This window comes from Hyla sarda, chromosome 6 (assembly GCF_029499605.1).
Source record: "Hyla sarda isolate aHylSar1 chromosome 6, aHylSar1.hap1, whole genome shotgun sequence".
Taxonomy (NCBI): domain Eukaryota; kingdom Metazoa; phylum Chordata; class Amphibia; order Anura; family Hylidae; genus Hyla; species Hyla sarda.
In genome coordinates, this window is record NC_079194.1 from 286,960,886 (window position 1) to 286,976,018 (window position 15,133).

At 46.0% G+C, this 15,133-nt stretch overlaps 1 protein-coding gene across 7 annotated transcripts in view; it reads left to right on the forward strand.

The window, feature by feature from the left end:
- The window catches only part of ANO1 (anoctamin 1), a 196,289-nt gene extending 182,176 nt beyond the window's left edge, over nt 1-14,113 (forward strand). For all 7 annotated transcript variants that reach the window (XM_056527583.1, XM_056527585.1, XM_056527586.1 and 4 more), the window contains 5 exons: nt 163-315; nt 5,240-5,292; nt 11,675-11,859; nt 11,938-12,043; nt 12,990-14,113. In XM_056527583.1, the coding sequence (XP_056383558.1) occupies nt 163-315; nt 5,240-5,292; nt 11,675-11,859; nt 11,938-12,043; nt 12,990-13,244 (752 nt within the window). In that variant the 3' untranslated portion in view covers nt 13,245-14,113. The remainder of the gene's footprint in view (nt 1-162; nt 316-5,239; nt 5,293-11,674; nt 11,860-11,937; nt 12,044-12,989) is intronic.
- The last annotated feature ends 1,020 nt before the right edge of the window (nt 14,114-15,133 follow it).

Sequence of the window (15,133 nt, forward strand, 5' to 3'; positions counted from 1 at the left end):
TGAAACTTATCCCCTAGCACTGGACTACCCATTTAATATTTGACAAAGTTGTCCCTTAACGACTTAGTTAAGTAATAGTTAATCTTCCGATACCCAAAGTCTCTGTTCTCAAATTTCACCAGATCATGTCCGTCACCATTTCTATTTGTCCCTTCTCTATAGTTATCCAGTTTGGTTTCGTCACCTTGTTTGTTGCCTCCTTCCCCCTGGCTCCTCTTTTTGCTTTACTGAACAACATCATAGAAATAAGACTGGACGCCAAGAAATTCATCACTGAGCTCAGGAGACCTGTGGCTGTCAGAGCAAAAGACATAGGTAAGTCCATAGATATAAGGCACTGGGAGAAACATTATCTGCCTAGTCCATCGGATTAGGACTTTTGGGACTTGATGGGATATGTCAATCCAACCAATCGCACTCCAGCTGTGCAGGCTTGAGGGGTTCTTTAATATCGGAGTTCATAACCAATAATGACGCCAACAATGAAGCATAGTATTTGGAAGTGTCAGCGTTGTAACTATGGTAGGATGTGCAGACATTACAGTGGCTCATAACACACAAAAACACCAATATAGGCACAAGGAAGATTTTTTAAAGGCACGGAACCTAAAAAGTACAGTGGTCCCTCAACACGATGGTAATCCGTTCCAAACAGACCATCGTTTGTTGAAACCATCGCATGTTGAGGGATCCGTGCAATGTAAAGTATAGGACAGTGGTCTTCAACCTGCAGACCTCCAGATGTTGCAAAACTACAACACGCAGCATGCCCGGACAGCCGTTGGCTGTACAACCTTTATACATACTGAACAATTTATAATGTATTAATATAAAGCAGTAACTGATGAGCAAGGGGGGAAAGCCCTTCAGAAGAGCCCTATGGACTGTAGGGACTCTTCCTGAGGGAACTTAAAGGGGTACTCCGCCCCTAGACATCTTATCCCCTATCCAAAGGATAGGGGATAAGATGTCAGATCGCTGGGGTCCCGCTGCTGGGGACCCCGGGGATCGCTGCTGCAGCCACCCCGCTATCATTACTGCGCAGAGCGAGATCGCTCTGCACGTAATGACGGGCAATACAGGGGCCGGAGTATCGTTACGTCACGGCTCCGCCCCTCATGACATCACGGCCCGCCCCCGTCAATACAAGTCTATGGGAGGGGGCGTGGTGGTCGTCACGCCCCCTGCCATAGACTTGCATTAAGGGGAAGGGCCGTGATGTCATGAGGGGCGGAGCCATGCCGTCACGCTGCTCTGGCCCCTGTATCGCCCGTCATTACGCACAGAGCGAACTCTCTCTGTGCAGTACTGATGGCGGGGTGCCGCAGCAGTGATCCCCCTTTGGATAGGGGATAAGATGCCAGGGGCGGAGTACCCCTTTAAGACAGGACAAGGTCCTGTACCGGGACACCACACTTTGGATAGGGAATATATTGCCTACCCCTTTAAGGAGTCAGGAGAATGATGATTTCCCCTGAAATGATGCGGCATTCGCAGATACTTTTGGAGTAATAAATCTTTAGTACATTGGCTCCTGAATATGTTTCCGGCAGGCGTGTGTAGATGTTACAGCTCTCTGGTGCTCAACTGTGGGGAAAATGCAAAATAAATACTCCGCTTTACTCACTTTTGAGGTAATCTGTGACACAACACTATTCAGGGGTATTCCTCTATGACTTGGCAGACAGCCTGGCAATGGTTTGCCATTATGGAAACCAGTGAAACTCAGCAAGGACCTTGTTTAACTTATCCTCTCTACACCCCTGTGAAGAAAAATGTAGACTATTCTCTCAGCGAGACATAGGCGAGGCTCAGGAACAACTTTAGTGCAGACAAGATGGATGACTTACATGTGGCTATATTTAGGAGGAATGCCTGACATTAGCAATAACTAGGCTCACTGGACTTAGGTCTCCTCACAGAGTTGAGGAGCAGAATATGTGCTCCTGGCAATAGCCAGACTCTAAGGAACTAAGGCAATGTTAGGTTCACCTCTTTTCCCCAGGTGTCTTATTGGGACATTATTTGGGCAGCACTCGTTTTATACCTCATGAACATGTCCACCTTTTTAATTTTCCTAAAGTTGGAGGAACACGCTACCTATAGGAGTTTATGAAGGTGTAGCCAAGAGTGCATTCACACCACCGGATCTGGCTGGGGGATGTGAAAAAACGGGGGCTCCCGTACCCCAGCCGACATCTCGTTCATTTTAATGAGCCGACCGGAGTCAGACAGTGACTCCAGTCAACTCATTTTTGCCCTGTATCCGGTTTTGTGACCGGACTGAAAACCGAAGGTTTTCAGTCCGGTCACAAAACCGGATACAGGGCAAAAATGAGCCGACCGGAGTCACTGTCTGACTCCAGTCGGCTCATTAAAATGAACGACCGTATTACCGAATCCAGTGACCATATTAACCAATCGTGTTTATGCACCCTAAACCATTTGAGGTAAGTAGTAGTCACCCAAATAGTGCAACTTCTGGAGTCCTAGCTAGGAAAAGGTTCAGTTTGTTACTTCAAGCATGTATCTCATTACCCTGGCAAAGGCCAAAGTGGCTCATTGGCACCCTGCCTGGCATGCAGACCCAATGGCCACCAAAATCTGGCCAAAGCCCGGTATGCAGAACAAGGACAACTGTATTACTTAATATTCTGTCTGCTGAGCAATGTTCTTCAATGCAACTGAGTGTAACATTGTGGTTTGTAATTTCTTTGACAAGGAGATACTTGTCTTAGAGGTAAGGAACGTCCAGCTGGAGACTGTAAAGAGTCTTTTTTTGCAGGGGAATGTTCCCTGTCACTGTCTGGCTTGGCCGGGGCTCTGACATGGAGTAAACTACATGCAGCACTTTATGTAACTTGCTCTGGCGGCTATTAATAAAGTGTAACGTTATCAGACAGGATCTCGTTCTGCAAAGTAAAACTTTGGTTCTCCAGGATCTGCAGCGCTTGAACTAAATTCCTCGCCGGAGGAATTATAGTGACCTCCTTTTAACTCTTTTATGTCCCGGGACCCTAATGATGCTAGTTAATAAATCCAGATAATATTCTGGATTACAAGGGCTTTACATATGACTTCTAGTAAGTAATAAGTATTTCCCAAACTCGACTCAGTGATTTCTGTCTGGTTTTCTGGGCATTTGCCAAGATAGTTGCCCGTCTTAGCAAGGGTATTCCATGTGACTGCTACAGTATGTCACAGGACTCTGAGGGGAAATTCTGGCCAGGGGTCTGCAGAGGGGTCTTCAAATCGCTCATGCCAAAGCCATCCCTATAGTCCTACATGGTTCTCCCACTAGGGAGGTAGAAACTAGGGATCGTTCGATATCGTTTTTTTAGGGCCGATACCGATAATCGGTGGAGGTTAGGGCCGATAGCCGATAACTTATACCGATACTCTGGTATAAGTTATCGGCTATTTATCCCTCCGCGACACCGTTGCAGATCATTGATTTAAAGCGGGCGCTTTTGCGGTGTCAGTGGCTTTTGCGGTGCCATAGGCCGCCGCCGCCACCCGCTTCTCTCCCCCTACCTGTCAGGGTGGTCCGGACCATCCATCCTTCTTGTAGTGTCCGGCGGCATTCCGGGTGGAATGTGAACCGGTCCGGGCTGTCCTTCTCCGGGGGTCCTCTTCTCCACTCCGGCCTAGTAACGCAGCATAGACGCTGCTGCGCAGCGACGCACCTGATGTCACGGCGTGGCGGCGCCTATGCAGCGTACTAGGCCGGAGCCTGCCCGGAGTGGAGAAGAGGACCCCCGGAGAAGGACAGCCCGGACCGGTTCACATTCCACCCGGAATGCCGCTGGACACTACAGGAAGGATGGATGGCCCGGACCACCCCCATTACGGGTAAGTTTAATTTTTTTTATTGACTCGGAGGGTGGGGGAGGGGCCCGACCGGTATAGCGGTATGGGCAAAAATCCATACCGTGGGAGAAAAAAAACCAGTATCTGGTTCATCCGGTATACCGCCCAGCAGTACGGTGGGGGGTGCGGTGGGTAGGGGGGGGGGCGGTCGCGGTGCGGCGGGTCGGGGGTGGGGGCGGTCACGGTGCATTGGGGGCGGTGCGGGGCCGGGGCATTATCTGCTTATCGGCAAGGTAATTGCCGATACCGATAATGCCCAAAATCGTGATTATCGGTCGATCCCTAGTAGAAACTACATCTGCCCCCTCTTCCCGTGTAATCACCCCGGTTTTATTGACACATTGCTAAAATGTACACTTTTTGTTTTCTTATCCGCTCTACTACCACTTTAGGCAGAGATCTATGATTGAGTGAAACAGAGGGAACGCCCTTGGACACTGCCTAGCCTCCCAACATATTTACGCAGTATATAACTACAGATATCTGTATTTTTGACACTAGCTTTAAAGGGTAGTTCCCACCATCTTATTTTTTGTCTGTCCCTACCTATTGCCCATGTATCCCTAACCTCCTCCCTGCCTTTTTATATTTTTACAGCTTAAAAATTGTTTTTTTCCTACATGTTAGTCTGCTCACTTAGCAGGCAGACTTCCCCAGCAGGCGCGACGTCACTGAAGCCTGCTGGGGGCCGACTTCCGCCCTTACCTCATCTATGCTGCGAGCGTGCATAGATTAGTGGCTAATAGCACAGCAAGCAGGCTTCTGCGGGGTTTGCTCCTCCCTCTTTAGCAGTGCATGTGTTATCCAGGGAGGAGGAATATAGGAGCATCACCGGACCTGCCGTGCTCCGCTAGACTGCCGAGACAGGGGAACCATAAATATAAACAAAATGGTTAGTGTACATAAGAAACTCTACATGCCAGGGGGCAGAGCGCTCGATCCCGCCGGTCTGATTGACAGGCAGGAAGCGAGTTCTGGCTGACTGAATTTGGACTGATGCCCGGCCTGGATCGGTCCGAATTCAGTGGTGACGTCACCCCACTCAACAGCCGGCGCTAGGAGGGAGACCCCTTGTGGCAGAATTTTCAAAAGAAAAATAAACATATAAAAAAAAATGTTTCACTAATAAAATATATTAGAAAGATGTTTCAAATCAATAGTACTATGATATATAAAAAGAAAAGTTTGGTGACAGTGCACATTTAAGCAAAAATGTGCAACTTTTTGCATTACTCACAACACTTTTTTAATTTTTCTTTATTTGGGTAGGAGCGGGAGGGGGTCATGGCCTATATCATGTAAAGTCCACAAAGTCCTGGGAAAACCTAATGTATCTCTGATAAGCATCTGCCGCTCTGTTTCTTTGCAGGTATCTGGTATAACATTCTGCGCGGTATTGGGAAGCTGGCAGTGATGATAAATGTAAGTAAAGTCACATTGGGGTTTATTGCCCGTCCATTGGAACGTTTCTCATTTAAATCTCCCATTGACTTCAATATGAGAATCACCACTGAACTGCGCAGAAAAGTAGTAACATGTTATTTCTTTTTTGTACCTTTTCCCGACTACCGTTGAACATGTTGCGCATGTTTTTCATGTTAAAAATGCACTGATTTCCACATCAAAAACAGCCCTTCCTTTGCCTGTGTGAAACATACCCTGAGGCATTGGTTATACTGAACTGCAAAAAAGAATTTAAAGGGGTACTCTGGTGGAAAACTTTATTTATTTATTTATTTATTTTTTAAATCAACTGGTGCCAGAAAGTTAAACAGATTTGTAAATGACTTCTATTAAAAAATCTTAATCCTTCCTGTACTTATTAGCTGCTGAATACTACAGAGGAAATTCTTTTCCTTTTGGAACACAGAGCTCTCTGCTGAATCACGAGCACAGTGCTCTCTGCTGACCTCTCTGTCCATTTTAGGAACTGTCCAGAGCAGTATATGTTTGCTATGGGGATTTTCTTCTACTCTGGACAGTTCAAAATTTCAGAATCAACTGGTGTCAGAAGTGATCAGACTGGAAAGAACCACACAACTCTCTTTGGAGCATACAGCAGCTGATAGGTACTGGAAGGATTAGGATTTTTTGTAGAAGTAATGTACAAATCTGTACAACTTTCTGGCACCAGTTACCGATTTGCTGAATGTTTCGTAGACTTCCGGCCAATCCGTAGATCGCTTGCAATTTTAAACATTTATCTTTCTACTGCAACATTATTGGAGTTGCCCTATAAAGAACAGGCTGCTACATATTTTTAAGGGGTACTCCGCTGTCTGATCGCCGGGGTCCCGCTGCTGGGGCCACCCATGAACGCCGGGTTCCTGCAGCAGTGGTTGTAATGTCAAGCCACACCCCCTCCATTCATGCCTATGGGAGGGGGCGTGTCTGTCGACACGCCCCCTCCCATAGACATGAATGGAGGGGACATGTCGTGATGTCAAAAGGGGGCGTGGCTGTGGCATAACAGTGTATGGCTGGAGGCTGTATGCCTGTGTTCTGCCCCACTTCAGAGCTTCAACCATCGCTCCTCCGGTCCGGACATAGCAGTAAGTGTCGGTACCGAAGGAGTGGTGGTCGGAGCACTGAAGCTGACATGCCGCTGGTAACACTTACCTAGCTGGCCAGCGCACGTCCTCATCTCTGCCCCGCTCCTCCACGCTCTGTTTGCCGGGAAGGTGGCGCACGCAGGGACGTCACTGATGCCGTGCGTGCGCCACCTTCCCGGCGGCCCCTGCGTTTTTAAAGTAAACGCGGGGTCTCCGAGAGCGCATCCCTGTGTCCCGAAACCATCTTTCGGGACACAGGGATGTCCCAGGCAGCCGCGGGCCGGATAAATGCCCTTGGCGAGCCGCATGTGGCCCACGGGCCATAGTTTGAGGACCCCTGATTTAGAGCATCGGGTGCAGTGCTGGAGGCTCGTGACGCCAGTCACACCCACTTATGACATCACGACCACGCCCCCTCAATACAAGTCTATGGGAGGGGGCGTGACGGCCATCATGCCCCCTCCCATAGACTTTCATTGAGGGGGCGTGGCCGTGATGTCATGAGCGGCGTGTGACTGACATCACGAGTGGGGGCGTGACCGTGACATCACTAGCCTCCGCCCCGCATCACCAGTCATCCGGAACCGAGCAAAGTTTGCTCCGTGCACCAGATGTCTGTGGTGCCACAGCCGAGATCGCGGGGGTCCCCAGAGCCGGGACCCCCCGCGATCTCGGCTGTGGCACCGCAGACATCCGGTGCACGGAGCAAACTTTGCTCTGTGCCCGGATGGCTGGTGATGCGGGGGCGGAAGCTAGTGATGTCACGGTCACGCCCCCACTCGTGATGTCACAGTCACGCCCCACTCGTGATGTCACAGTCACACCCTGCTCGTGACATCACGGCAATGCCCCCTCAATGCAAGTCTATATACTTTGGATAGGGGATAAGATGTCTAAGGGCAGAGTACCCCTTTAAATGTTTGTGAACCCTTCTTTTTTCTGCATAAATATGACCTTTAAACTACAGATTTTCACACAATTACTAAAACTAGATAGAGAACCAAATCAAACAACGGAGTCAAAAATATTACGGTGAGTGGCAAAAGTATGTGCACCTTTTGCTTTCAGTGTCTGGTATGACAATACCTGCATCTAAACATTTCCAGTAATGTATTAGTCCTGCCCATCTACATGGAGGAAACATAGCCTATCCCTCTGTACCGAACAGATTTAACTCTGTTATGTAGGTGGTTTCTTCCCACTTCCGGGCCTTCTACAACATTCCCATTGGATTAAAGGGGTTATCCAGGAAAAAACTTTTTTTTTATATATCAACTGGCTCCAGAAAGTTAAACAGATTTGTAAATTACTTCTATTAAAAAAATCTTAATCCTTCCAGTACTTTTTAGGGGCTATATACTACAGAGGAAATGCTTATCTTTTTAGATTTCTCTGATGTCATGACCACAGTGCTCTCTGCTGACATCTCTGTCCATTTTAGGAACTGTCCAGAGCAGCATATGTTTGCTATGGTGATTTTCTCCTACTCTGGACAGTTCCTAAAATGGACAGCAGAGGTCAGCAGAGAGCACTGTGGTCATGACATCAGAGAAATCTAAAAAGATAAGCATTTCCTTTGTAGTATACAGCCCCTAAAAAGTAATGGAAGGATTAAGATTTTTTAATAGAAGTAATTTACAAATCTGTTTAACTTTCTGGCACCAGTTGATTTAAAAAAAAATTGTTTTCCACGGGAGTACCCCTTTAAACCATGATACTAGCATCACATGAGGGTTTTTTTAAAAGGGTACTCTGGTGGGGGGAAAAAAATTCCAATCAACTGGTGCCAGAAGGTTATACAGATTTGTAAATTACTTTTATTTAATAATCTTAATCCTTCCAGTACTAATCAATTGCTGTATGCTCCAGAGGAAGATGTATAGTTTTTTTTTTTGTCTGACCACAGTGCTCTCTGGTAATGTCAGCAACTTTCCAGAGTACAAGAAAATCCCCATAGGAAACCTCTTCCGCTCTGGACAGTTCCTGGCACAGACAGAGGTGTCAGAAAAGAGCACTGTGGTCAGACTATAAAGAACTACACAACTTCCTCTGGAGCATGCAGCAGCTAATACGTACTGGAAGGATTAAGATTTTTAAATAGAAGTAATTTATAAATCTGTTTAACTTTTTGGCACCAGTGGATTAAAAAAAAAACAAATTAATAATTGTTGCACTATCCTTCTGGCTTGACCTTGTGATCAAATGATATAGCAGATGGGCAGCAATGTTCTTTTTAGAGAGCAGCAGCTTTCTCCTTGCAATTCTGCCTTGCACACCATTAATGTTCCTTCTGATAGTGGAATCACAGACTATTCTATGTCATGATCTTTGTTGGTCAAACGGGATAATAATGGTCTTGAATTTGTACACGATTTGTCTGACTGTTTATTGGAAGGGGGGGGTCGTCCTAATTCTTTATGGATGGGTTTGTTACCTTTTCCAGCCTGATAAGCACCAACTCCTCTTCTTCTAAGGTCATTAGATATATCCTGTATTTGTGCCGTGATACAAACGTCTTGTGAAGTGCGGTTCATTATAGAAGCACTCCATTGTTGTTTTGTTTTTGTTCTTTGCCTATATTATGCACACTCACTGTCACTAGTTATGCATCTATTGTATTCCAGCACAGGCACAGCTTTGCACCCATGCAGTTTATTACACTTACTTGGTCATGTGATCACCAGTTTGACCCACATAAAACACTGTGCTTTAAAGGGGTACTCCGGTGGAAAAAATTTTTTTTAAATCAACTGGTGCCAGAAAGGTAAACAGATTTGTAAATTACTTCTATTAAAAATCTTAATCCTTCCAGTACTTATTAGCTGCTGAATACTACAGAGGAAATTCTTTACTTTTTGGGCCACAGTGCTCTCTGCTGACACCTCTGTCCATTTTAGGAACTGTCCAGGGCAGGAGAGGTTTTCTATGGGGATTTTCTCCTACTCTGGACAGTTCTTAAAATGGACAGAGATGTCAACAGAGAGCACTGTGGTCATGATGTCAGCAGAGAGCACTGTGGTCATGATGTCAGCAGAGAGCACTGTGGTCATGATGTCAGCAGAGAGCTCTGTGGTCCAAAAAGAAAATAATTTCCTCTGTAGTATTCAGCAGCTAATAAGTACTGGAAGTAATTTACAAACATTAACTTTCTGGCACCAGTTGATTAAAAAAAAAAGTTTTCCACTGGAGTACCCCTTTAACTGTCAAAAGGAAGTCCTGAGTCAGCAGACTTCATGTGAACAACAGAATGATCTCATCTCCTCCTGCTAGCTTGACCCCTCCCCACCCAAATATGTATACTGCTGCTGTCCATCTGGGAATCAGAATATATTTAGACTGTAGTTGTAACTTTCCTAAAGGCTGTAATCACACATTACATTTTTTGGTGCATTTTTTTGTTTTAGTTTTTCCAGGGTTTTTCCCCAAATTGTGGCTGAAGCAGCCAAGTTGCAGTAAAAACATGTGAAAATGTTGTAAAAATTCAATGTGTGAACACACGCCTAAAAACTCCAAATCTTCATAAAACATCTCAATTATGATTTATAGGTCAAATCATTTTCATCTCCTCAAAACTGCACAAAAGTAAAGTCATGAATGGAGGGGGCAGGGTGTGGCATGATGTCAAGAACATTAAAGCTCCAAGCTTCCGTGTTTAGAACGCTGTGGTGCTGGCTTGGAGATCGCATGGGTTCCCAGCTGCAGGACCCCCTCACGATCAGAAATCTTATCCCCTATTCTTTTATTAGGGGATAAGATGTCTAGGGGCGGAGTATCACTTTAATAATGGCCTATTCTGCACTATAAAAGCAAAAAATATCCTGCTTCTTAAAGGGATACTCCACTGGAAAACTTTTTTTTTTCTAAATCAACTGGTGCCAGTTCTATTTAAAAATCTTAATCCTTCCAGTACTTATCAGCTGTTATATACTCCACAGGAAGTTCTTTTCTTTTTGAATTTCCTTTCGGTCTGACCACAGTGCCCTCTGCTGACACCTCTGTCCGTTTTATGAACTGTCCAGAGTAGAAGCAAATCCCCATAGCAAACCTATCCTGCTCTGGACAGTTCCTGACATGGACAGAGGTGTCAGCAGAGAGCACAGTGGTCAGACAGAAAGGAAATTCAAAAAGAAAAGAACTTCCTGTGGATCATACAGCAGCTAAGTACTGGAAGGATTAAGATTTTTTAATAGAAGTCATTTACAAATATGCTTAACTTTCTGGCATTAGTTGATTTTTTTTTAATGTTTTCGGGTGGAGTACCCCTTTTAAAAACAGGTCACTCCTCTACTTTTAGGACTTCTGCTGTAGCTTTAGGTCACATTTTATGCAGAAATAATGAAAATTCTGAAGGGTTCACAAACATTCAAGCACCAGGCTGCATGATAACTGAAGAACATGGTCTATAGATTTTTTTTCCATTGGGACCTGGCAGATAAGGGTGGGTTCACACCACATTTTGCAATACAGTTCCCATATCAGGTTTTTGATAAAAAAATAAAAAAAACATTTAAAAAAATCCTCAAAACCTGACTAAACTGTATCAAAACGTGTGCACAAATTTTAATTTGTATACGGTTTGAAAAATGATGTCCGTTGCATCTGTTTTTTAAGAAACAAAAGTATGTTTTTATTAACTTTTCATTATGAATAAAGTTTCACTTGTTTGATTGAAATTCCAAGAAAAAAAACTGTGCAAAGTCAAAAACTGTATAGTGAAAACCAGATGGAACCGTACGCACATACAGTTCTGTACAGTTCCCATGTAAAAAAATTTTTTAAAAAACTTACACGTTTCAATACGGTTTTCCAACTGGACCAAAAAGCGTGATGACTAAGGCCTGACGTTAAAGGCCGAAACGCTTCACATGCCTGTGTTCATGTTCACCACGCTGTGAAGTTTCAAATTATAATAAAGAGCACGTTCTGCATCAACTGCGCTGGACATCTCCTTTGTTCCAAAAACCGTGGTAGGCTGCGGTTTTGGGTACGGGGAAAAAAACTGACAAAACCGTACAGGATGCAAAACAGACACAACCTGATCCATCTTTTGGCATACGGTTTTTAATGGAGAGTCAATGCATACGGTTTCCAATACGGTTCCGTATGGTTTTCAAATTGAATACGTATACGGGAACTGTACTGCAAAAACGTGGTGTGAACCCGGCCTAAGTCGGTCTAAAACGTTTAGAGATTCAAAAACTTTCGGTAATCCTTGCCATGTGATTAACATCTCATTTCTCATTACCACCCAGGCCTTTGTGATCTCTTTCACCTCTGACTTCATTCCACGCCTCGTGTACCTCTACATGTACAGTCCAGATGGCACCATGCATGGCTTTCTCAACAACACACTTGGCTACTTTAATGTCAGTGACTTTAAGCCTGGTACCGGGCCTAACATTGATCAGGACGTAGGATACCAAGTGGAGATCTGCAGGTAGCGATGCTGTGTCCATTCTTGTCTTTGGCTTCTCTGCGGTGCCTCTTACTGAATGGAAATCTTTTTCTTCTCCAGGTACAAAGATTACAGAGAACCTCCGTGGTCTGAGAATAAATACGATATTACGAAGGAATTCTGGGCCGTTCTGGCAGCACGATTGGCCTTTGTCATAGTTTTTCAGGTAAGGTTTTGGCGTATATGGCCTTGTTGTCCAAAGGGAACAGGGATTTGGAATTTTTTTTCCCTGGTAGAATTCCATCAAAATATAGTGATTCTTATAGGTAGGGGCACCGCTATAGGGGTACAAAAGTCACAAATCTGGGCCCTGGTGCCAAGGATGCCCAAAGACCGATCCACCGCATACGATTCCAGTATTATAAATGTTATGTGGTAAGTAGGGTCACAATTACATTTTGCACTGGGGCCAGGAGTTTAAAGGGCTACTCAGCCCCTAGACATCTTATTCCGTATCCAAAGGATGGGGATAAGATGTCTGATCGCGGGGGTCCTGTCGCTGGGGACCCATGCAATCTCTCTGGCGATCTCAGCTGCGGCACCCCAGACATCCGGTGCACGGAGCACACTTTGCTCCATGCTGGGTGACTGGCGATGCGGGGTGGAGGCTCGTAACGTCACAGTCACGGCCCGCTCGTGATGTCACGGTCACGCCCCCTCAATGCAAGTCTATGGGAGGGGGCGTGACGTCCGTCACGCCCCCTCCCATAGACTTGCATATATAATGTTTGGCAATGCGTTATATATGGTAAAATCTTTATCCTACTTATCCCCGGTGGACATTTTTGCCGGCAGGGATGCTGAGGATATGAAGTTATAAAGTCTCTCCCACCACCCCGTAAGTAATCCCCTGAGCGGGGAGCTATACTTACTTGATCCCGTTGCTCCAGCTGTAGTGACGCCCCCTCAGCATGATTGACGGCCCACGTCACCGCTCTGCTCCCTAAGCAGACAGACCAGAGCGATGACACAGGCCATGCCCGGGCTGTCAAGAACGTTGAAGGGGGAGTGTGGCGGAGTACCCCTTTAACCGATTTTAAGAATGTCCCATTTATATTCGAGCCTGTGACAAAATCCGCACTCCGCTGACTCTCCTCACTCCTCTGTTACAGAACCTGGTCATGTTCATGAGCGAATTTGTTGACTGGATCATCCCAGACATTCCCAAAGACATCAGTGAACAGATCCACCGAGAAAAAGTCTTAATGGTCGAGGTGTTCTTAAAGGAAGAGCAAGGGAAATTACAAATGCTGGAAACCTGGAAGGAGCAGAAAAGAGGTGAAAACTGCAACAACCAAAGCCCCAGACTGTCCCGCAGCAACACCGGGAGCACAACCTCTGCGTACTCTCATCGTGTGGATGTGTAGGGCGAGTCCACCTGGAGGACACGTTGTTTGGGCATTCATTCCACTGACGGAAAGGTCATTCAAGATTGGACTCTTGAGCGTTTGGCCGGCTCTTGTCTGTGCAGCCTATCTTGGCTCCCACCTTGTGCGGCCAGAGGACCATGCTCTTTGGGATGAGCAGCGTGGCAGGGGAATTCTTGACGGGCTTGATGGCTTCAGTGTCACCGCTGGCATCTGCATGTTATACAGTAGCAGTAGAATGTATTTCCTCCGTCATGGGTATATTGTGCCTTCCGCTGGGTCACCTGTTGCGAAATTTTTGCAGACTATTCTAAGCAGTAACATAACAATAAACTGCACATCTGTCTCTTATTTTAAGTAAGGCTTGGATGGGACGAGGGCGCAACATCATGGATCTATGAACATTGACGGACGGCTGGTTGCTGACATTCCTCTCGACCGATCTGTGAATAAGCCCGGAGTTCTCCATCTAATAGCCAAATATGACATTGTCCTTGGTGAGATCCTCCAGCTTCCTAGTAATGCTGCACTATTTTTAAGGACACGGAGAAGCATTTCCTTTTTTTTTATTTTTCTCGGACTGGAGCGTTTCCTCCAGCACTACAGGGGTTAAGCTTGCAAGAGAAGATATTTTTTTAGACACTACCTATGCAATGTAAAGTCGCCCTTTTTTCTTTATATGAAACTTTTATAATCTATTTATTGATGCACAGTTTGTCAAACAGGTCTATTCCTCTTTATCATCCATTTACGGGCTACAAGACTAATACCCCTGGTTTAACCTATGAAGTGCTATGGATTTTGGGATGCCCCTTGTGTTTAGTGCTTCCCGGTAGCTCCTGAGGATTAAAGCACTACATTTTACGATAGTTGTATTTTCTATAAGTTTTGTAAGAAGTTCCTAGTCCGTTCCATTTGTGATCCAGCTATATGACATGGGGGTCAACTGTTGACTCTAAGTAAGGGAGAACGTTTGGTGAACCCATCGTTGGAGAACTATTGTGTGAGAAAAAATAATTTATTTGCTCCCACGTAGGTTCTCACTCACTTACCAGGCCACAGAACCTTAAAGGGGTACTCCGCCCCTAGACATCTTATCCCCTATCCAAAGGATAGGGGATAGGATGTGTGATCGTGCGGGTCCCCCGCTCTCGGCTGCGGCACCCCAGACATCCGGTGCACTGAGCGAACTTCGCTCCGTGCCGGATGACTGGCGATGCAGGGTGGAGGCTCGTGACGTCATGGCCCCGCCCCGCTTGTGATGTCACGGCCCCGCCCTGCTCGTGACATCACGGCCATGCCTCCTCAATGCCAGTCTATGGGAGGGGGCGTGACTGCCGTCACGCCCCCTCCCATAGACTGGCATTGAGGAGGTATGGCCGTGATGTCACGAGCGGGGCGGCGCTGCACCTGATGCTCTAAACGAATGCCGAGTGCAACAGGGAGGTCGCGGGGATTCCCAGCAGCGGGACCTCCGCGATCAGACATCTTATCCCCTATCTTTTTGATAGGGGAATAGATGTCTAGGGGCGAAGTACCCCTTTCTAGACGATGGTCTTCATGACCATTTTGGTTTTGTCCACTCAATGGTTGCCCCCACCCCCTGGTACGAGTCATATGTATTGTCCACACTTCAATGTGCCTAAAAAAACACTATATCCAAGTAGCAGTTATAATGGTTCCTTCTCTGGAATGTCATACAAGGGAGTGAGAATATTTATTGAAGCCCGACTGTATAGCTGGCTATATACGGTCTTACCCCCCATGCTTTTCAAGTCACTCAACAATTTAGAAGCATTCAGTAGACATACGAAGGCTTGCGGAGGAAATTTGTTGGTCATTGGCAGCAGGCGACACTCATCGTACTTTGTTTTGACTTCCTTGCATTG